The 25,336-nt window shown below is 31.8% G+C and overlaps 1 protein-coding gene across 1 annotated transcript in view; it reads left to right on the top strand.

Annotated features, from left to right (window-relative positions):
* Positions 1-217: 217 nt before the first annotated feature.
* The window catches only part of LOC112681819 (TWiK family of potassium channels protein 7), a 112,777-nt gene continuing 87,658 nt past the window's right edge, over positions 218-25,336 (top strand). The window contains exon 1 of the mRNA XM_025552134.1: positions 218-1,311. Within this exon, the coding sequence (XP_025407919.1) occupies positions 873-1,311 (439 nt within the window). The 5' untranslated portion in view covers positions 218-872. The remainder of the gene's footprint in view (positions 1,312-25,336) is intronic.

Below are 25,336 nucleotides of genomic sequence, written 5' to 3'. Positions count from 1 at the left end.
TAATACGCGCGTGTCGCACCGTTGGCCGGGCGGCGCCACGCGCGCGTAACAATCGGACCGTGTGCGGGAGACCGTCGGCGGCAGCGTCGGCGTCGAAGTCTAATTCTAGACGGATCGTATCCCGGTAGGACGGCAGCGGTGGTGGTGCAACGGTGGCGGCACGCGGTGGTCCAGTGAGCTTAGATACGCGTCTATTTATACACTCGCGCGGCGGCGTCGGAGGCACGGCACGGCCGGCTGCCCCGACACCACGCCGGACCGTCGTAGACAGTCGTTGACAGAGACGCAAACCCAACCGTGCGGCGGCACCTTCGATTCGTGTCACGCGTTGTTCGCGTACCCATTTTGAGTACAGTGAAACCGTTTCGAGCGATATCGCAGTAACGAGTGCGATCCGCGCGCCGTCCCGCTTTTCCGTGCCGAATCGGTGCATCGATCTCGCGGTACGTAATATTCGATCGGATCTGGCACCGCCTACTACCACCGTTTACCCGCACCGTACTGCCGTTTCTGCGACACGATGTTAATAACGTTGCGTAGCGTTTAGGTGAGCCCCCGGTACGTTGGACCGTCGTTTGCCACGTCGAATTCGTGTACACACCTCGGCGGACTCGTGGTTCTCGTCGCCCCGTACTGCGCGTGCGCGGTAAGATGGACGCGATCGCGGTCGGCGATGCGGCACGCGGTGCTCGTCGTCGGAGCTCTGCGTCGCGGGGCGAACGAGACGATGCGGTGTCCGTATTACTGCCGTGCGTGATCGATACAACAACGGTCGCCGACCGAGACCGGGAGATCCAACGACCGGGACCGTGGTCACTTTGAGCGGAGCTCCCGCAACAAGACCGGCATCGCGCGCGGTCATCGCCGCGGCCATGGAACGGAAACGCAGCAGCCGGCGGTACTACAACAAGCGGAAAAAGACGTGGACGCAACAGTGCAAGGACTACCTGCGCCAGTTTATAGCGTTTCTGTTCAGCAACATCGGCATCATATGCCTGGTGGTGGGATACACCATTGCCGGCGCGTTCATGTTCATCTTCATCGAGGGTACGTCCGGCAACGCGGTCGCCGTCTCCGAGCGGGTCAAAGCCAACCGGACCGGCACCGCGTCTCGGATCTGGGACCTAACGTGCTGCAACGAGTACTGCGAGGAACAATGGCGGATGGAGGTTCAGGTTCACCTCAAATCGTTCCAGAGCCACGTCATCGAGGCCGTACGCAACTTCAGCTATGAGGGCGAAGGGAAAGAGATGAACCGTTGGTCCTTTTCCGGATCTTTTCTCTACTCGCTGTCCGTCATCACCACCATAGGTGAGTTTCAACTAGAATAAAAACTAATGCGCTTCTGAATTGCAATATTTTATTGTGCTCGTATATGAATGATTTCAAAATTATAACTATTCGAAATATGTTAACCGTTTTGATCATGTAAATAACAAAATTATTATTTCTTAATTTCGTGTTATCGTTTTTAAGAGAAACGTTATTCATTTGGATGGATTTTCATCCGGTTCAGTTGGTTGACCAACGTTGACAAATATCTATTAGTCTACTGTCAGAAAGTCATTAATGGCTTTAAATTGTAAAATTTCACAAGATATAAAACCTCTTTAAAGCGATAATATTATAATTAATTCGATAAATTTGGTTAAGTGGTCTGGATATAATTTGAATTTAAATGCGCCGCAAAAAACCAAATACATTTAATTATGAAAAAATACAATTAATATTGATATCAAATTATGCCAGAAAAAAAAACAATAATCTAATATTATTTTTTGATATTTGAGTCTATTGCAATCACAGATTTCGGTAATGCACATAAATATAATTTTATAGACATCTGTGATTGTGATATGAAGACTTTAAGTATATAGTTGTCTTCTTCAACCGATTACACTCGACATTCATACTTAATCTTTTATTTGGCCTGTTTATTTCTAGATTGTGTTTGGATTTTGTAAATATTTGTGTTTTGAATTGTTCTATAGAAGCTTTTGTATTTAACAAAGATCAATTGATGTCCTACAAACGACCGAATACCTTAATGGGGTTTATTTAATTTTGTTCTTAACTTATCGGCAAGCACTTTATAACAAATATTGTATTGTAAGTTGTAGGCTGTAACACTTAAAAATAAAAATCGTCATCATTGAATGAAAACATAAAGACTAGTTCTAGGTCGATAGTAATAGAATGCGATTTATTTGTTATAACGCGTGCACTTAATTTTTATGATTGTTCTTGATGTGTGAAGAAAGCCCGTAAAAGAAAAACAACAGTTTTCGTTTTATTCTTAAGAGTGAAATATATTTTTAAACACATTAGGGAAAAAGAGTGAGATAAATGTCTAAAGTAGACAATTTCTCAGATTCGTCGTTTGATAAGGTTAACTCCCAGAAGCAGTTTGGCCGAAACTCTTGGTGTCGAGTATAAGAGAGGAAACTGTGTTTTCGGAATAATTCTCGTTTTCCACGCGTAAATTCGGCAAACAATAACATTTGTGGCGAGTGATGCGACGGGTTACGTAAGATTTTAGTGTTATTCATCTTGAAATTTCTCGTCGACAAACGATTTCCGACCAAAAAGGATGTCGTCACTGGATCGCGTACTTCCACACGTCAGCTTTCGATTTGAACCGTACATAAGTACTATAGGAAGGGTGGATACGTCATTTGAGAACTTGAAGTGGGCCGTCATGGCGTCATAACGTTATGGACCTATCTCTCTTTGGTTTCGTCTATGAAATATCCAGCGAATCGTACTGTAAATTGGTAATCGATTTTATGTAGGTTTAAAAATGCACATTGCAAGACTGCAAACGAATAATTTATCAGAATTGAGTCATTAACCGCGTGGAATAAATTTAATGGATTTGAAGGAAAATACGTCTTTCATTATTTGAAAATCCAATTAAACGCGTTTTAATTTGTCGACTGCGACGAAATTCGTAGAATCGGTAATTTCTCTTCTTGATTTCTCCCTAAATTTTAATTAGTTGTGTATTTCCATTGAGAATTGTACTGAAATGATTTTAAATCTGCTAATTTTATGGAAGTTATAATTCGTATTATAATAACAATTAGAATATTGGTTTTTCGATTGTTGCTATGACCTCGAATATATTAAACTGCTTACTAAATTGTTGCGCGTTCATTTTTTGGGTTAATTTCGTATTAATTCCACTGACGTTGAGTTTAGTTTGTTTTAAATATGCCAATTGTAAAAAAAAATCATATGATTTGGAAAAACGATAGTATTATATCAAAACCAAATATCGGCCATGTGAACGAAAAAAAATAAAATAAACATTAGTATATGATTAAAGAACATTACACTCGGCATTTCTATTTATTTTCCCCGTTATTGTAGTCATAAATAGAGATTTTGAGGCTTATATTACACGCCAAATAAGAGTTACCAATGTAGATTTAGCCTTCAGTCCATTGGAACGAATTTCAAACGTTTTATGTGACCATATTTTATTCACAGTTATGTTATTCTCCATTAAAATAGTACTCTGTATTGGATATGTTTTTCGCAAAATATGGGTTGACAATCGATAAAATAATCAAAAATATTTTTTTGGAAATCGAACTGCGTAATAGTATAATTTACAAAAAATCTATGTATTATACTTTAATATATAATGTAATTAATTTAATAAATACTTTATTATATTTTATTGTGCGAGCAATAAGTTTACAATGATTTATATAAACTATGACAAGTTGTGTTTTACATTTCCATTCCACTGAAATATAGTAACATTTTTATAAATAATTTATTAATGACTTAACGTGAGTACATTTGTTTATTTCGATATTTATACCTTAACTCATAGTATACTTTTACTTAAATTTTAACAATCCAGTATTTATTATACCCCCAATGATTAAAATCACAATAATTAATAATTATTACACATTTTACAATTTAGATGATGTACTAGTTTATAGTTTTTAACTACCCAATAAAAGAAAGTATAAATCAAGGATAATTATTTATTCACGTTATAAATAACAATATGTTTAAAATTATTTAATGATATTATTAGAAAAGTCTTAATAATATGGAATAAATAACGTGTAGATAATTCATATGATTTGACAATATTCATAGACATTAAAACAACTATGAGTATAGTTCTATACTAATTGTATGACATTGATTCACTGCTATATAAGTTTTTTTCGATGTTATTTTTGGTTTTATTATGAAAAAGTTTATTTAAATTATTAATTTATTTATTGAAAAAGAATGTTTTTTTTATTAATTTATTTCTAAAGAATGCATTTTATTGCCCAATATTATGCAAGTAAATTGAATGAATAAAACCACCCTAACGATAAATCTATATTAATAAAATAGGTACATATGACGATAACCCTTTTAAAAATAATTATTTTCACATTTTTAATAAAAACTGAAAAATACTTTTAACATTGAAATTTTCTAATAAAATTTATGCTTTGAAAATTCTGCAGTCTCTGAAACATATTTTCTATTTGCAGAGCTAAATAATTTGTCGAGAAAAAAACACAACAAAATCTTCCTCAAATTATCATAACAATTTTTATTTTTGAAAACCAATTAATAGGATAATGTATCTGTATGTTTTGATATCAATGTTAATGTTTTTTTAATAATACTATGTGTGTAGTATATACGCACGTAAATCATTAATATTATAAATCGAAAACTCTATATCTGATGCGTGTTCCTTGGTCGTATATTATTAATTATTATTCTGTCGTTTAGTCTCAGGCTATGATAAATATAAAATGCACTAGAAGCCAGACGGCTAGTTTCATGTAAACATGAGTTCCTTATTAAAGCGCCACGGTATACCTATTGTGAAGTTATAAATACATGTTTGTGTGTGTAGCGTCCGTTTGCTCTCTTCGTCGCTGCTACCAGTCAAGCGTGTATTCTCGAACATTTCACCGCTAACCACCGAAATTGGTTGTGATGGGCACTTGGAAACCTTCCTGCTGCTGCCATTGAAATTAATTAAGTTAAATTTGGTCGGGGAAAATATTATTTTATTTTTCAAACCGACTTGGAATGCTAAACTTGGATGTAACGGCTACGATTTTAAACACTGTTCTCACGTCTTTGACGGCATACAAATATCGTATTCGTTAAATTGTATCACGGACAATAACAATAATACTAACCTGCTTAACATAACTCCTTACCTAATTATGATTCAATAACAATAGTCGGATCACACGTTCACCAGTGAGATCATATCGTCGGTTAAAGTCTCGAGTTGTACACACTCAGGTAGAGTATGTTAATCGTGTGTGTAATATGCGGTTGGCACTACTAGGGTTCGCCAAGACCTTCTAATCTTAAAATTGGCACTCGCCAATATTTCATGCTTCGGATTCAAATCAATATTATATTCTGGGATTCGCAAAAAAGTAAATTAGAAGTATTGTAATATTATAGTCATAATAAAAGAATATCAGAAGAATAAATGACAGGAAATAAATTTTTTTTTTTTTATTTGAAATAAACAATCTATACAGTTTTGCACAATAAGTTTATAGGTTGAGAGTTATTTAAATGACATGAAAGTTGTGAATTAAGCAACCACTCATTAGTGACTCTTGACTTTGATTAGTTAGATTTTTTTTTTTTTTTTTGATCATGAGACGTTAGACATTAAAGTTTTCTAAGAGGTCACGGCACCAGTTCCTTTTTAGTCTGCGGTCGGGATTTCCTGGGAGAGTGAGGATGAAAAGATCTTTTATGAGATGATTTGGATGAGTTTGGAGTCGTTTATGAAATCGTTTGTAGGAAGTGCTTCCTCATCTATTGTTTTCATATGGAAATCATTATGAAGAGCGTGTTTGAAATATAGGGTGGAGCATTGGATAATCGTCGGAGTGATATGTTTTGGAAAGTTTGGATTCTATTAGTATAAGATTATTTTGCTGCGCTCCACAGTTGGAGTCCAAATGTCCAGATTGGTTTGAGTAACGCTTTGTAGATTGTTAGTTTGGTGTTTAGAGTGGAGTTCTTATTTCTAATTAGCAAAGGTCTGAGCATGCGCATGCGATTGTTTAAGGTTAGCCGTTTGGTTTGGAGGTGTTTCTTCCATGTAAGTCTCTTATCAAAGAATAATCCTAAATATTTAATTGTATCAGATGTGGGAATTAATACATTGTTGAGAGTAATGTTTGGACATATTCCTTGTTTAAGTGTGAATGTTGTGTGTGTAGATTTGTTTTGGTTAATTTTCACTTGCCATTTTTGTACCATTCAGACAAGTGGTTAAGGTGTATTTGAAGGTTTGATGAGGCGATTAAAGGATCTTCATTGATGAATAAGATAACTTTGTCATCGGCATAATCCGCTACGATGGTTTGTTGCATGGTGGGTTGGTCAGCTACTTAAATTTTAAACAGAAAAGGGGAAAGTATACCACCTTGAGGTACACCCGCTTTGATTGGTGCGATTTCTGATATCGACGAATTAAATTGGACTTGGAAATGCCTATCAGTTAAATAAGATTTAATTAATGTGAGGTGGGAAGAAATTTTTAAGTTTGAATTAGAGGCCTTCATGCCAAACCCGGTCGAAGGCTTGTGCAACGTCTAGAAAAATACAAGAGCAATAGAGCTTTTTTTCAAGGGATGTAGAAATAACATCAACACACGATGTAATTGATGTATCGTGCTATGTGAGTTGCGGAAATCGAACTGGGTATTCGGAAGTATGTTGTTAGTGATAATATATGGAATAATACGTCTTAGAATGAGTCTTTCTAATACTTTTGAAAGGAAAGGCAAGAGACTTATTGGTCTGAATGACGTAGGTAGGGGTATCGAGTGGTTTGTCAAGCTTAGGAAACAGAACTATTTTGGAGAATTTCCATAACAACGGAAAATATGAAAGTCTTAGAATAGCATTAAAAATATATGTTATTAGTACTATGGCTTTTTCGGGAAGGCACCTAACTACTTCGGCTGTAATCAGATCAAAGCCGGGTGACTTTTTTAGTGAGTATGTTTGGATGGTCTGTTTGACTTCATTCGGAGTGAAATATTTTTCTGGTCGATTTGTTGAAGATGGTAGGTTTAAGTAGGTGTTTACGTGAGTGTTGGTAACTCGGCAACTCCAGCTTTGGTATTTCGCGTTATAATCACCACCAATAATAAAGTTATTGGTGGTTGAGTCAAAAAAGTTGGTGAGGTTGTCAATAGTTAGATTAGGTGGACTATAGATTGCGGCGATAGTAGCAGGAATATTATCAATTGTAATTGAGATGGCACATAATTGGAAATGATTTTAAGAGTAATTGGCGAGTGGGTAGTAATTAAGATTGGATTTAATGGGTATGGCTGCTCCGCCATAAGCTGTGCCGTCTGGATGGTTAGATTTGATTAGGCTATAATCAGGAATAGATATGTAAGAATACTTAGTGAAATGGGTTTCGGAGATTAGATCGATATCGATGCGTTTATCGAATAGAAAACTCTGCAGTTGATTGACGTGATTTTTTAGACCGTTTTCATTGAATAATATAATTGATAAGGAATTGTTAGTGTATGAGTTATTCATTTTTTTTATTAAGAAGGGAAGTAATTACTTGAGTTAGTAGAGTGATCAGCGGATTGATGAGTGACTTTAGTTCGTCCACAAAGAAAGATATGGTTGAAGTTAGATCAGTAGAGGGGGTTGGAGGAGAGGACTGTGATGGTTGACTAGAAGTGGCCTGAGTATACGTTTTAGGGGAGGCATCAGAATTATTTCGAAATGAGGTTGGTTATGGGTGGTTTGCTTTTACATTATAATTATTTACATTATGTTTAATATTATCATGCAAGAAGTTACTTTTTGTGGTTGGTGTTTTACGACGTTGTAATTCTTTGTAGACAATGCAGCCTTTATAATTGGCCGGGTGGTCGCCGGAACACAAGGCGCATTTGGCTGCTGTGTCACGTTTTTTGGTGCATTCTGTGGATGGATGAAATGCGCTGCAGCGAACACAGCGTGAAGGATATCCGCAGTAAGCTCTTGTGTGGCCATAGTCCTGGAAATTCGGACACTGACTTATCACTTTCGGTTTGTAGGGCTCTTCCACTTTGATTTTTGTGTGGAGAAAATCAGAGAGTTTGAAGATTTCACTTGAGTGGTCAGTGGGCTCGAGATCGATAAAAAACAGAGGTAATGGCGATTTAGTGGTCTTATGTAGGACATTTGTGACCTTTCTTACTTCGAAGAGGCGTAATTCGAGTTCACTTTTTATTAGTTCAGTGGATGTAGAAGGATGTAAGTTTCGTAAGACGACGCGAATAGGTTTGTCCTCCCTTAGTTGTTACGTGTGAAATTGGGCATTTTGTTCTCTTAGAAAATGGACCAATGTTCTGCATGCGACGGGATTTGCGGTTTGAATTTTCAAGCTGTCTGCCAATGATTTGCAGAAAAAATTGTCGACTCCGATTAATTCAATTAGTGCTGCACAGAGATCTAGAAAGTTCTGTATGCCTTTCACAAAAATTGGTGGTGGTGGTTTGGTTGGATTGACAGAGTTAGGAGTCTCAGAGGTAGAGTTTTGTATGCCATTGTCAGCGATAGAGTTTTGCTTGATGAGAGTTTCAGCTTGCAATGATTCGTAGCGATTTTTAGTTATAAATAATTTTTTGTTTTTATTTACAAGGTGATCAGGAGAACGCGGTTCGGAAGAATCTGATAGATTTCTTTTATTAGGCAAATGTGTCCACCCGTCATTTGAAGATTCATTGAAGTTGTCGGTATTGAGTGATATATTATTTATGTTTTGTTGCTTGTTTAGGCGACCGACCTGTATATTCGCATTTTTGTTTTTGTTGTTATTTTTGTTTAGAGATCGTGATATGTTTGTCTCGGGCAGAGGTTGAATCTCGCCGTTCGACAGCGATAACGCGATATGTATTTTATAATAACGGCACTGGTGGTTTTGCGCACTGAATTAATTAACATTTCAATAGAACGCTTTTTAACGCACTTAAGTTAACAATTTTGATAATTAAAGCAACAGTGGACGTGTATTTTATTTTATTTTTTATTTATATATGTGAAAATTTAATTTTCGGATAAAGAGCCAAAGCGAGATCACAACATTTTGCGGAGCGTAATAATACGCGTGTGCATCGAACAGTGTGACGTTGGCAACTAACAATTATTTTAATATTCATTATAAGATTTGCAGATTATTTTTTATTGATATAAAGATAAATCATAAAAGTGTTAAAAATTTATATGGATTTGGTTAACAGTATTCTATAAAAAAGAACCCGGTATATAAATACGTAAAATCAAACGTATTCGGGCTACTCGCGTACTTGTTTTCGTGATTGGTGTGATTTAATCTCTGTGGATTTTTTAGAAAACTATTGATATATTCATAGTCACTCACGTTATTTTTTATATATTTTTGTATTTATAAAGACCAATTGCTGTCATTATACAGTATTAATAAAGAAAAAAAAAATTTAACCAGTTAGTTAACGATATATGTATGCGCGGGTATATAGGAAACACTAAGTCTCTTCGGTGCTTCAGAAACTAATTAATAATATTTTCAGTGTCTCTCTGATCATACCAATGATTCAGTATAGAAAGTAGTTATCACATGTGAAGGACTAGTGTCGTAATTTGTCGCCATCGTCTTTGATGACGATCAAGTGTATACACAAGTGTATGTAAATATAATTTATATTTATATATTATTATTTATAATGTATAAAGTATAAACAGTAAAATAGGACAAATATCGTTGTGTCGGTGTGTGATTATAGTAATCACGTTATATATTCCTGAACTAAATAAAAAATAGATAAATTTATAAAGTTAATTATGTATTCCACGACTGATATGTACTACTAAAATGGCACTTGAAATAAATTCACCAAATTATTAGTATTTTAATTTTAATTTTGATTCATGTCTCTACCGACGAATTGAGGCGTTTCCGTTAGCAGATTTTATTAGTTAAAATACAATACTATATTAATATACTGATGTTAAAAATGTAATTATATAATTTGATATTTAATAAAATAAATTATTTGTTGTCAAACGAATTACTTTTGCGAAATAATAAGAGGATACTTTTGCTAGTGTTTAAAATCGGGTGAATTATGTTGTTTTGGTGACAAAAAAAAAAAAAAATTATGTTAACACCAAATTTTATGAAGGTGAATATTATATATTGATGAATAGCTGGAATATACCGGTCAAAAATCATTCTTCTCATAGCTATATATTAATACACTTTGCATGACACTTCGTTACGTCCAATATTATAATATTAAACCGATGAGATGGGAAGACAAGGGGTAAATAAACTTCATTATATTATAATGTATACGCTGCTCGCAATAATATTCGGTAAGATCAATGTGCATGTGCACGTCACGCCGTTTGAAGACCACGATGCTAATGATATTTTTTAAAACCTTTTGTCCGTCGTTAAGATTATGATTGAGTGCACGATCTTCACTGTGTTTTTTGAAACTCCTAACTCTTTTCTTTTTATTTTCGTACTTAATCATACATTATTATACATGAGTGATAATGTACATATTCACTCAAACATTTTTCATTAGGGAATGAGCACGATATATAGTGGTTTGTATTCTAAAACAGTACCAAAAATCGATTAGCTACTAACTACAATAACGCCAATGATTAATTCTCGGCAGCTAAGCTTTAATAATTATTTGAAGGAAAAATTGAGTCGTCCTCGATATGATAACATCGTGTAGAGTCGTAGGAATGAATAAATTCATGAACAGTTGTGAAATTGTATAGTACCAGGAAAAAAATTCAAAAGTTATTTTTTTAAGTTGATTAAGGAATGAACTGATGAATTTCATATTAAATTTTTCTTACTATAAAATAACATTTTAACAATAAAACTAGAATAAATATAACATCTATAGTGATATTTTTATAGGAAAACATATCGGGTCATTATGTCATGATCTGGTAATCTGTATAAAAACACTTAAATGACCATCTAGGCTGTGGCTATCTACTCTTAAGAGTACGAGGTATTAAATACACGTTTAAATTGGTGCAGTTAATGCTCGATCGACCACTATAGTTTTTTTTATAAATGTTTGAAAAATAAACCTAAATATTATTCGTTTCATCGTTGAAAATGATTTAAATTAACTCATGTGCGTTTTTAAAATGTAATAGTGTATATAAAAAAATGTAATAATTCAAATGTTTCTGTCAATTTATAGTATTTCATATAAAATACCATAACTGTGATTCTGATGGTTTCTTATGAACCTTGACCACGTGCATGGTTTCATGCTTTCTCGAAATTCAAATCACATGTAGTCGGTGAATAGTATCGCAGTGAGTTGTACGCATACATCAAATTATTTACACGTACGTGGCGTGATCCTGGAATATACGAGTATTACGGATACTACAGTGAGAGATTTTGTCCATCGTGAAATGTGTAGGTCACAATATAATAGTAAACATAATCTCGGTAATCTGTTCATTTTAGAAATAGACCGGGTACTGTCAATTTAATGGAAAATATATAAAATCATCGAATCCAATTTTGTTTCTAAATAATTTATTATAATCACGTACAAGGTGATTTTCAAACTATTCTAATTATTAACATAATTGCAATTTATATCACATTGTATATAACTATATATATATATACTCGCATATAGGATTAAGAGATTTATAGATAAAGAAAATCGAAACATAACCTTTCAGAAATATACCTCATCCCTTGTGTCCGAATCGTTACTGCATGATACTTTCGTTGCAAGATTCTGAAATACTGATCGCAGCAAAAAAAAAATAAAAGAATAACCTCTCAACAAATATTGTTATTATTTCTCACTTTGCTCATTGTAAATAATACAACAATTTTATTTATATTTTTTTATTTGACTTATATTCTATTTTTATTTTATCGGCGATCATGGGTATTCCTCTGACTATTAAATATATTTTGGACAACTTTTGAAGTGCAAAAACTTCTTTTAAAAACTAACTATTTAATTTTTTTAAAAAACTAACTAATTATTACTAAAAAAAAAAAGGGATACGATCGTCAGGCCAATGAAAAATCCCAATAAATCGGTCAGGCTACCGGGAACCTCCCGGTATCCCGGTGAGCCAGGCCGTCCCTGATTTACATACAAACTATTTATTTTTATATTGACGTATATAAATAAATATATGCAGTCAGTACAATAATTTATTATTATGAAATATAGCAATAGCAAAATATCACCGGATCAGCTATAGTCATTTAATAATATAATAATATATGGCGCGTCATAGCGTAAGGTTTTCAATATCACATTATCGCGAAAATAAATTATAAATACAGATTATATTTAAACTTTAATTGGCTAAATATTGGATGATATTTATAATTAAATGTATCCACGTGCCGTGCATAACTTATGGTATGCGGTTAGATGTACTTTATATCTCTTGTCAGGCATTCGGCATACACTGAAGTCTTAGCGGTATAATTATTATACTATTTTCAAACTTAATTAACCGTATCATAAAATATGCAATAATATACCCACAAAAAGCAGGTTTCAAGTTAATTTATTTTAATCTTAGATTTTCAACTGTTCGGCCGATTAAAATGTGTTTAAAACCAGCGTAGAAGTTGTGAAAAAAATGTTTGGTTTAATAAACGATTTTTTTTCTAATATTTTTAAAGACTTTAAATACATTATTTGTTATCCTACAATATTTTATAACGCTTAAATTTACGTTTCATTTTGAACATTTTTTTTATGTTTTATATATTTGTGAAAAAATATAACATTGTTGAACCATTATCCTACATGGTTGCTGTGAGGTTGGCTATCTTGATGAAGTCTGTAATTTTGTTCCACTTTTCCGAGGTCGAATGCTCCTTTGGGTGATATAGCAATGGTATATTTTAAAGGTTTTCTCGTTGAAATTGTTTCCGCTATTTGGAGGTTACCGGTATTAAGAGGGATAAATGTAATACTAGGAAATAAAAAATTGAAAGTATAATTAAAAAATGTATTTATTTATTTAAAATTATAGGTTAACATATGTCCATAATAAATTTAATTTATTTTTATTTTTATTACTTTATGTATTTTTAAAAAGTACAGGTAAAAATATAAAAGAATTAATAATATAAAAATTAAAACTAACATATATTAAAAAAAATCAGTTATTTTAAATAGTTTCGTATTTTGACGCGAAGTAATTTTGGAAGTAAATACATTTTTTAATTCCACTGTGCTGGAGAATAATGGAGTATATTTCTGTATTTCGATAGAAAAAATATATTTACTTATACTTTACTGCTACCAATGCCTCTTGTAGACCTCCAACGTTAACGTACTAGAGAGTATATTTTAAAATAAATTTTAGTAATCAGTATTCAGTAATAACCTTCAACATGTCTATTATACCATTACCAGAATTTCAAATGTAAAATTACTTGTCAATTACTAACATAGTAATTTGAATAAAGTAAGCTCAATATTTTTTATATCAGTTAATTAACGATTTTTACAGACACATTTCAAGTTTCTCTATGTTTATCGATAGTCGTATTTAGTATGAAACACAATGAGAAACAAAACTAACCGGGCATCGCTAATTGTACAAAATACTGTGGAACATGATAATGTCAATATTGTAGTTGTCTGTGGATCACCAGCTAAAATGATCAGTGGTTATGCAATAATAATATACACGATTCATCGTAGCATAACCCTTCCATTATAAGATGCGGTAATACAAACATCAAATAAACGGACGAGCGTAGCAGTTGAAAAGGGTAGGCTGTAATACAAGAAAAACGTAGTTTAAGGTGATTACAACAACCATCGATGTTTTGAAGTCATAGATGCAATGGATCGATAGCAATTTCAATACCTAACGACCCCATCCTTACGACCTTCACAGGGTCCGAAAACTCGAAACAATGTCCAACAAGGACTCCGAGAGTGTGTTTAAAATGTCAAGGGGACTCATTTATTAGAACCTATCAGAAATCGATGAGTCGTTTATGAAATCTCAGAAATCTCTGATTTACAGGAAAAGAGACCATCACAAGCAATTGAGTAAAATGTAGGAATAAACCAGGAAATGAACAATTCTGGTCGATGACACATTTCAGATGAATATTAGAACGTCTAGACTAACTAACAAACCAATAATTAACTACAGCCCGTCAAACACGACCAACTTATCGGATGCTATGTTCTTGATGATAATTCGAGCTCTGATGGGTAGTGATTCCAGTAATAATGACAGTATACTTACTACCCCTAAAACCGGTTGTATGAAGAGTTGTAAACCAAGGGCTCCAAAGATGAGGTTGGTTGTGAGTAAAAACTGCTCAATAGAAAATATTTTTGGAACTGCCTAAGAAATAGCGGGTCATTAAATTGCCACCATCAGTAGGGCGACTGAACATCCATTGGTCTCGAAAGAACCACGAAAATACGAGGTTTTATTTGTATTAAATGCCAGTCCGCACTGAACAAGATATTAAATCTTTATTTTTGATAGAACATAAATTTAATATTATGAATGCCGAACAACAGCAGAAAGCATGTTGAAATACGTGCAACGGACAGACGGAAAATTGCAGGCCATACATTAAAGTGAAATGTTTAAATATTCATGGTACATGAAACATAGTTGATCAAAAAACGTGTATTCCTGAAATAAAAAAATTGATGAATATTTTTTTCAGCAAGTGGTTTTCATAAGTGATACGTTATTTCACGTGGTCGTGGTCTCCCCAGTTACTAGTGCCATATTAGCGATGTCTTAAAGCTACTAAGCTGCAATTAATTCAATATGTCACGAAGTGGAACAGTATCAAAGCGGCGGCCAAACTTCTTCGGACCTTTCAGCAAAAAACCATGTGCAAGTATAGTAGTAGTAAAGAAAAGAAAAGAAAAGTAAAAGTAAAGTAAAACAAAAGAAAAGTATCAATAGCAATGTGATAAATTGATTTCTATATTTGGATGAGAAAATCTAAGTTATAGTTTAACGTACAGCTAATCGATGAGTGCAGTTATTATCGTATATGGTATAATATAAACTAAGTACAATTAATACTAAAAACAAATTTTATTTGTAAAACTAGTTCAATAGGACGGATTTGTTGACGTGTTCCAATTAAATAAATATGCTGGTGATACCATACGCCAATCACCAAATTTGTCAGACAGAAGCTGTTATGTTAAGTACTGTTACTTCACCAAGTAGAATAAATACATTAAAGTGAAAAGGGATTATATTGAGCAATATTTCTGTATTAAAATATATTTTTTAAATCAGTATTTGGTTTAGATTATTTTGTACAGTGTAACTACTGCACTAATCAATCAGTCTAATTTAATTATATTCAATAACTTTTACAGCTATTGTTCTGATTTAATCTTCGTGAAAATAATTTATTTATTTATCAAGTTAGTTTATTTTTATTTTGCAGCAACACCAAGTATTTTGAAGGTAAAACTAGTACAAACATATGCCAAACTTTACGATTTTTATGGGAATTTTGAAAAAAAATATCTTATTGTTAATACATAATATTTTTCTCGAAATAACAAATTATACGATTCAATGACTAGAATTATCTTTTCAAATATTTTATCGCAAATTATTGCTATATTTTCATTATGCTAAAAATTAAATTTTATTATAATTTAAATTAAATTTTATCGTTATACGTGAATATTAAATGTTTATCAATTTGTTTTGCAATCATTCTATAGTATAATTACTAAATTTTTACTAACTTACAATAAAAAGAATCATTAATTTTTAGTTTATTTGAACTACTAGTTACCATAATACAAATTAGACAATTTTTATTAAAGAAAATTGACGGATAAATGTGTTTTATATTACTTGATTAATTTTATCGTTCGTGGATTACATCGTGTATATCCTTAGAAATATAATATTATAATTTTAGGAAAGAATATGATTTGTGACTTTGGGTGGAGATGTTGCTATATATATATATACTTATGGAGGGTAAACAATTTTAGCAAATCTCAAATTCACCTATTTAAGTGTTGACATATTTGTGTGTTTAATAGTATGTATAATAGTAGTAATAGGAATAGGAACATAGTTATTATTACTTTTCGGTAAACGGTACGTGTGAACGTGTGCGCACTGATGTAAAAATACTGTATTTTATTTTTTAATTATATAATACGTATATTATACGTGTATAATACAGTATTTTACAAAAATGTTATGGTGTTTAAATAATTGTTAAATATATAACTGCCGGAGTGTAATAAGAAAGTAAGATCAATAATATTAGACATTATTAGGTCGACCCATAATAAAAATAAACAGTAACTAACGTTTAGAAACTTCAATTAATTGTAACTTGTAGCCTATAGGTAATTAGATAGAATTATTAGAATTTAGTATAATATTATACTGCGGTCTACTGTCTACGATTATGACTTATTACTTGAGTTTATGATTTAGCACTTATCGCACGTATCACTACGATTTACAAATATTTCGACTAGAATCGTGGAACTTAAGTTAATAGGTCGATTGTCTATGGCTAGAATAGTTCTTTATAATGGACAATGATGCTTATTCTTTATAATCTCTCTATGATCGATGCCAACCGGCAACCACCTACCAATAACTATGTTATTTGTGTGGCCGTGCACCGTCATTTTATTACTGTTATCACTTACCACTGTTATCTATCATTTATCAATTATCACTGATTTTTTTTTTATACCACTTGTGTTTTACTTTTTTATACATGACGTATAATACGCCTGTATAATACAATATTATACAATATGTATTATACAGTTTACATCACTGCGTGTGCGTGAATACGATTTTTTACAAATAGTCTGTGAAGCTTTTACTTTTTATGTGATTTATAACATTTAATTCAACTTATATTTCTCTAGATTAACTGTAACTTAACGAGTTAAAACACGTTATTCAACCACTGATCCTTGTTAACTACGATTGTTTAATATGTCATCTATTGGCGAACTCATGCATTTCCGTTGAATTATATATTACTTTATTGAGTTTCGATGCCATTATGCGTAAAATAAATGCATTCTGTTTGTCGTACATTTAAAGATGGTCGTTTTTGTAATACCTACGTTATTTTCTGACAACTAATGTACAACTGTCAACAGAAAAAAAATGTATTTTTAACGTATTTCGAAATATATGTACAAATCATATTAAGAATCTCTACATAGTTATCCAAATTCCAAAGGAAGAAAAAAGAATCTGTTTTCGAGATATCGAGATTCCTATATATGTACAGCATGTCGTGGTCACGATGTTGACTCTGACAAAAAGTGTAATTAAACCCAGATATTTTAGACGGCGCATGGTGTATAGACGGTGCATTTCTACGGTTTCGTTTAAGTATACATCTGTTGATGGAATAAATACAGCAAAAGGACAGGTTTACGAGGGCTTACGAAAAAAAAAAAAAAAATTTCCAATTACATTTGAAATTCATATATGATTCAAATTAAATAGTTTAAATTGTGGAAAAATGAATAAATAAATGAAATACCGATAACATTTAAAACTAATGAGACGAATCGGTTAGAACATCTGTGACTCTCCCTCTCTCACCAAAATATTCAATATTATCACAATAATAAATTTATTTAATAACTATATTACGTTCAATCACTTCAAAACGTCCGTAAACAGTAAATACACGTATAAGAATATTGGAAAAATATAATTATTAAGTTAAATTAAGTTACCCAATCCAAATTTATTGTTAATATTAAATGTTAATGAGTTCTGTATGACTACCCTGCCAGTAATATCAGCGCATGCTTATGCACACAAGATATGTATATATAATCGTTCGAATAACCTATCACAACGGCGAATATATAATATGTTCACTTGAATAAAAAAATAAAATATACAATACACACAGTGAAGTCTCATTAAAATATTTTCCTCGATATTTTGATTATTTGTTACCTATAAAATTTCACCATACGTGCAATTATTTAACCATGTATTTGGAAAATTTGTGTATGTGTAGTCAACAACAATAATTTCAATAATAATAATAATTTTAATATCAATATATTTCAACAGTAAGTTTTCGACCTCCACTCAGAGCACATGTGTGTTATGTACCTATTTATTAGCTATCGATAGCAGTATTTATTATTCAACAACTTTTCGGGCAGATATGTAATTTACTTATCTTTATCGATTCGTGATAATTAGTAAATTAAGCCCCTGTCGGCATACCTCAGCGCAATTAACTGATAATATGGCTTCGGCTACTTTATTAGGTACGGATATCCACAAACAAACACAATCTACATCACAATTAAAAATCAATCTACCAAAATCATTCGCAGAAACTACAGCCAAGGCCATTTTTTCAAAAAAAGAACAAACTATTGTTCTAAACACCATCAGCGACACAGCCAAAATTGAATATATAAAAGCCCTCGGAAAAATCGCACTAACCAAAAACATTTCGTTTGCATCTCGTATATCCAATAACCGTTTTTGTATGTATTTCACAGATAAACATATTGTAGATGAACTAATTAAAAATTATTCACTTATATCAATAAACGAACATCAAAAACCTATTCGTCGACTAGTCAATCCTGCAAAAAGATTTATCATTTCTAATGCACATCCAATAATCCCAAATGAAATAACTAACGAACATCTTTTATTAGAAGGCATCAAAACTTTATCTCAAAAACTTTACTTAAAACCGGTTTTCATGATGACCTGGCACACATCAGTAGATTTTTTCGCCAGTTATATATGTACCCGATGACGTTTCTAATGTACCCGGATCAATAGTCGTAAAATACGACAACACAGACTTTAAATTTTTTTAACAGATAATATACTGACATGTTATATATGTCACCAAATCAGCCACTCATCACTTTTCTGTAAAAAAAATAAGAACAATATTTACGAAAATACCAGCAGTATACAAGCTTCTATACATGAAGACGATAATGTATCCTTTAATGCCTTAAGCCCTATCCAAGAAAAAATTACAATATCTGAAAAAGTAAATGGCACCCGAGCAACAGAACTAACCACAGCAGTACTTATGAGATAATTTTCTCCTTCGTGAATGCAAACGCCAATCCAGGATAGTACCATCCTAATAAAACCACTCATACCTAACATTGTAATATGTACCCCAAATGAACCAATCAAAAGACTACCAACATTGCTAAGTAGCTCCTCATCACCATAAACTACGCCACACCACATAGAACAACAGATTAATGATAATACCGAAAATCCCAAAACCTTTATAGAAAAAGTATTAGACTCCAACAAAACAAAAGGTAAATATGAATCTCCAAAAAAAAGTAAAAAAAGCAGCTCGATTGAAAATATTCATTCAAGACTTAATGAAGGACTCAAACTTACCGAATGTCTTTTTTCAAATAATATTGAAATTCCAATATATTTTACTCAATACATGTACTTAATAAAGAATTACACTAATAAATCCATCAATATCCATACTCTATACGATGAAGTCACCGTAGATGTCTTCACACTTCAAAAAATTACCGAACAAGTCAGACCACTAATAAGTGATCAAGCTATAAATACCAAACTCACCAAACTATTACATTTTTTATTTCAATCTCTTCCACTACAGTAGCTATTCACAAACCAACTCTTCCTCAATAAATTTACTAAAACCATCATAATGAACAATCAAGAAATAAACATAATTCAATGGAACCTTAATGGGTTCTTTAAAAAATGCTGTGAACTTGAACTCATTACCCGGGAATATAATCCTAACATTTTTTGTTTACAAGAAACAAATTACATAAAAAACCATAAACCTCACATTCAAGGTTTCAAGAGTTACTACAAAAATCGTGCTGACTACATCCGGGCATCTGGCGGCGTCACCATATTCATTGAATTATCAATTCCTAGTAAAGAAACCCCTATTATAAATAATTTGGAAGCAGTTGCTGCAACCTTTCTAACCCATCACACAATAACCACATTATGCAATATCTGTATTCCTAATCAAACAGATTTACTCCTTGAAGACATTGACAATATAATCAAACAACTACCATCACCATTTATTATAATTGGTGACTTTAACTGCCATACCGAGTTATGAGGTTCAGACAAAATAGATGACAGAGGGAAATTCATAAAAAAAGTCTTAGACAATGATAATATAATAATCCTCAACAATGGTGATCCCACAAAATTTAACCCACGAAACGGTAGCTTCCCCGCTATCGATTTAACTTTTTCCAACACATCGATCTCGCATCATCTTGGATGGTAAGTCATCCCACAAATATATAGTAGCGACCACATTCCCATACTAATAACCATCTATAACAAAAAAAAAAAAAATGATGAAAATAACTTACTTAAAATGTGAAACTTAAAGAACCTCAATTGGCCCCTTTTTTCATCAATAATTGGGGAGGATATAAACCATTTTCACTCTAACAATACCGACGTTTTATCAATGGTTTCACTGTTAACAGACACCATTAACTCTGTCACTAGAAAATCAATTTGTGAATGCACTCTAAGTCTCCAAAAATATTGCGTCCCTTGATGGAATAAAGAAATCGGCGAGATAATAACAAAAAAAGCGCTAAAAAAATTCCAAATTACTAAAGACCCTATATATTTTATCAACCTGTTGCGTACAGTCAAATCAACAGTTCATATGAGGATGTTTACTAGGATAATTCCAATAAAAGTACTCAAACTAAGTTAAACTGTTTATTGAAATATATCTAAGTACAAGTATTTAATTAAATTTACAATTAAACTGGCGTGAAGGTGCTTGCTAGAGTCGGACTAAAACTTTTCTAAATATTGGTCTATTCTAACTCCTTTATATACCTATTCTGATTCTATGAAAATCTACCTGTATAGCATTGTGACATTCCCCATGGATTAATGTTTCGACCCGAACCTGGTTTGAGTTTTTAAGTAATCCTCCAGTTGACAGGTTAGCCTTATCAATTAGGATTTTAATATAAGTCTACTTTCGTATGTTTCATTACTTAATCTTTCACACTTCTACATTAAAAACGATGTGTCCTCATGTCATTCACACTCGCATATGTTATATATATTAACCACTAGATTATGTGGAGATCCCATGTAATATAGTTGCAAGGACCTACATTATGTATGTCCGTAACAAACCTAAAAAAATTCAGATCTCAAACCAGATTTTTAATCAACAAATACAAAAACTATCATGGAAATCCTTCGTCTCCGAATTGAATACCCAGACGGATTAAAAAAAATCTGGAACAAAATACGTACTTCTAAGGGAATAAGCAGAGATAAAAAATATTTTTTATTTTATTTTATGAATAGAAGATGGATGCATTAAATTAAAAATAAAAAATCTAAGTAATTTTATTTAACCAAAATTACAGCGGCCTACTGGGGTATTCCCTGGTGCCCTGGTGGCTTAGTCCACCATGTCCGCATCTAAATGCCGCTTTATTACTTACATATTATTATACAAAATTATTCATTTTCTAACATTATGTTAGATAAGCGAAAATTGAAAATTAAGATGTAAAAAAAAATTATATAGTAATAGCTATAACCAGCTGTTTGTACTTATTTTAAAACAAGGTATGTTAAATTTCAGAGGCGGCACTGCCCTTCCTTATATATTTCAGGGGGGGGGGGGCAATTTCCCGCTCTTTCCCCCCATATTTACGCCTATGATTTTTTTTCATTATTGTTTTTATTTTATTGTTGTAATCGTTGTTCAATAAAATCAATATTAGCAAATCATTTTATTTGATGCACGTACCTACAGAATCAATATTTTTTGTTTTGCACAGATTTCAAACGATAACCCATACGGAGTTGCACCTCTGAATAATATTGACTTACACATAACGAATTAACAACATATTTGTATTATGTAAATACCCACCTGAAAACCGATGCATCAATCCACCGACATCGACTTAATTATAGATTATCTCAACTGTTGATGGTTTTTTTAAATATTTTTTATAGTTTGCGATTTGTTCTATGCAAACCCAAATGGGACATATAAAGTCTAAAAATGATGGTGATATAATAAATAACTCAAGAAAACGTTAGTTTAGAAACGTCGACGATGGTCCAAGAAGAAATCTAATATTTTACGAAATCCTGTCAAACGTATCCTAGTTGTATATTAGATATAAAAAGGTCGTATGGGAAACATTTTTTGTACATTTGAACTGTCTAAACTTTAGCTATATATAAGAATACATTTTGAATAAAAGTGTAACTCGTGTATTGAGCAATATAAAAGTAGAAAATATCCTAAAAGTAAAATATAAGTTTAAAAATTCTAAACAAAGAAGTTTCATTTTTATGTTGTAGGGCAACGCAGTTATTATAGATAACTGGAGTCTATATATGATTACTCTTAAATGGTTCTGAATTTGTTATTTATGATAAAACAAATCAATTTTTTTTTTTTAAATATACGCTCAATTAAAATAAAAACTTGTTATTTTCTCTAATAATGTGATATTTATCTGTATAACATATTTATGGTATATTTGGATAAATAAAATTATTGTTATATTTTTGTTATTTGTAATTAAAAATATCAGTCAGTTCTGAATTTTTAGGTTAATAAAAGTAATTTTACATAAAATGTATTACATAATATTTTGTAACTCGATAAACCGTTGTTTTTACCTTATACAGACTGCCATTTGAAGTCGATTGTATTGTATCAATTTTAGAACTGTTCCGAAACGTTTTTTTGTTAACAAGAATATTTTTATTTATTTATTTATTTATTTTGCTCGGAATTTCGCAATTATTTAATGACATCAATTGCATTTTGAAATCACTTGCATTTATGGTTATAATAACAGTAAAATGTTGTCATTCGAGTACATCATAATATTGTCACCTTGGACCAGAGTGTTTTCTTTGAAGACGTAGGCCATAATTAGGCTATAATAATAGTATTATAATAAAATAACGTGCGGTAATTTCAGTTGTTGGATGGACATGTTTACATAAAGTAGAAAACACGGTTGATGACACATTTGGATTTTTATTACCAAACGCTATGACCATGTTCTTACGGTTGTGTTTACGGACGCACGGGCTGCTGGCTGTAAAACAAAATGCATGCATTTCAGTTGACGAGTAGACGAAATTTCTTAGACCATTTCCATTTTGATTGGTCTTTGTGTAAGACAAGAATAAAGCATGCAAACAAATAAGTAAATACTCATCAAATATCAAATCGATATCAAATATAAAATACTCACTCACACACATAGACACATAGACACACTCACCCGTCGAGACAAACCCAATTTCAAACTTCTCCAGGATTGCTTCACTCCCAACACCGTGCACTATACTACATTTATGTATCCGATAATATTATTTACGTGGCCAAAGTCTGAAATAGTTATACTCAACGTAGAATGGTTTTACCCCAGTTGATGACGTCACACACAATGGTTTAGAATTTTACGTAGTTGTTTATATATAAAATCATATAATATGCTTCAGCTTTTAAAACCATTGGAAGTAAAAGTTTATTTCCGTTTTATTTTAATTATCATAACTATCTCGATTTTTTTTTTCTGTTTAGTTAAAGTAATTTATGTGTTAATATTATATTGGTTTGACTGCGTTAAATGCAACATTTTTACTACACATTGCTGACTTGGCGGGTTTTCAAAAATTCTAAGATTGGTTACGTATTCTGGAGAACTGAGTAGTATATAGTTTTACTATGTTCACATGTATAAGAGAAAACGGTAAAAATAAAATTAACAGAGTACAAAAAAAACTATGATACCTACTGTAAGTGTAATATATATATATATACACTGGGAAACCAAAAAATTGAATTGATTATTATTTAAAAAAAAATAAATAAAATACATTTTCTTTTAATTCCGATATTACCATGTATATGTGTTTGTGTGTATTTTAAACGTAGAGGTGACAATGTCATAGTGTTAAAAAACTGTTTACTATACTATATCATAATATGATATTAATTGATGAATAATATTATTATCTTCAGAAATACTTATCACAACATATTTATATATATATAATTATTGATCTGTTTTACATAAAATCTGTTCATTTAACAACCAAATTATGTGATTTAATCCATGAAATTTTAAGAAAGTTTATTATACGAGCGTTCCAAATTTTCAGTTGAAAATCGTATTTTCAACAATCAACAATAATTGTATATATAATTTAAAAATTATTTGGTAATAAGTATGCAGTTTTTTCACGCAAAGAGGTACCACTAAATATTTCAGATGCATAACCTTGTATTAAAATTAAGTTTATGGCGAATGAAAGGTGTACCAAAATACACAATATTTGACAAATTTTTAATTTTTGATTTGGATGGTATATACCAATATGCAAAACACAACTTAATTTTTTTTTAAATTGTTACACAATTTTTTTTCTACATACAAAATTGGCAAAATTGAAGTATATCAAATTTTAATATTTACGAATAATCTGGTTTTGACGAAATTTCTATTATGTTCAATTTAATACTTAAAAATCAAAATAAAATTTCCATTATTGTTAAATACCTATTTGTTGACAGATAATATATAAATAAAGAAGATTCTGGCGTTATTTGTCATTGGTACGGTTTTGAATTTTTATTCGAAAAAAAAGTTATCGGACCCATATAAATAAAAATATTTTTATCTTTAAATTACTGTAATTTCAATAGTATTTATATTAAGTGAATTGGATAGTTTCAGTGGCGTAGTTACGGGGAGGGTGTAAGGGGTTTCCACCCCCCCACAGATTTTTTTTTAATGATATTTGATTATTAATTATTAATATTTATATATTATAGTAAAATATTTTGATTTTACAATGATTAGGTATATATTAAAAATTGAATAACAAAATAATTTTCATTAATACGGGACATAATAACACTATTTTAAATGTAATATAATTATAGATGTTGTCGTTTGAAAAACTAATAACAACTATGAAAAAATTCCTCTCAAACCCCCCCCCCCCCCCCCCAGAAAAGAATTGTATCTACGCTACTGAATAGTTTACTTTGACGTTCTGTTGCACATGAGAGGAAGAAGTTTTACACATACGACAGGCGAAGGGAGTCGCAGATTAATTTAAATATATCTATGGGAGAGGAGGTTGATTTGTTTGAATTATTGATACGTAGTATAGTTTTGGTTTACGCATGTAACCCTACGTGTCGAAGACCAACGCCAAA

Source organism: Sipha flava, unplaced genomic scaffold (genome assembly GCF_003268045.1).
Source record: "Sipha flava isolate LNK unplaced genomic scaffold, YSA_version1 197_pilon_pilon, whole genome shotgun sequence".
Taxonomy (NCBI): Eukaryota; Metazoa; Arthropoda; class Insecta; order Hemiptera; family Aphididae; genus Sipha; species Sipha flava.
This window is presented reverse-complemented; position numbering and strand designations above follow the sequence as displayed.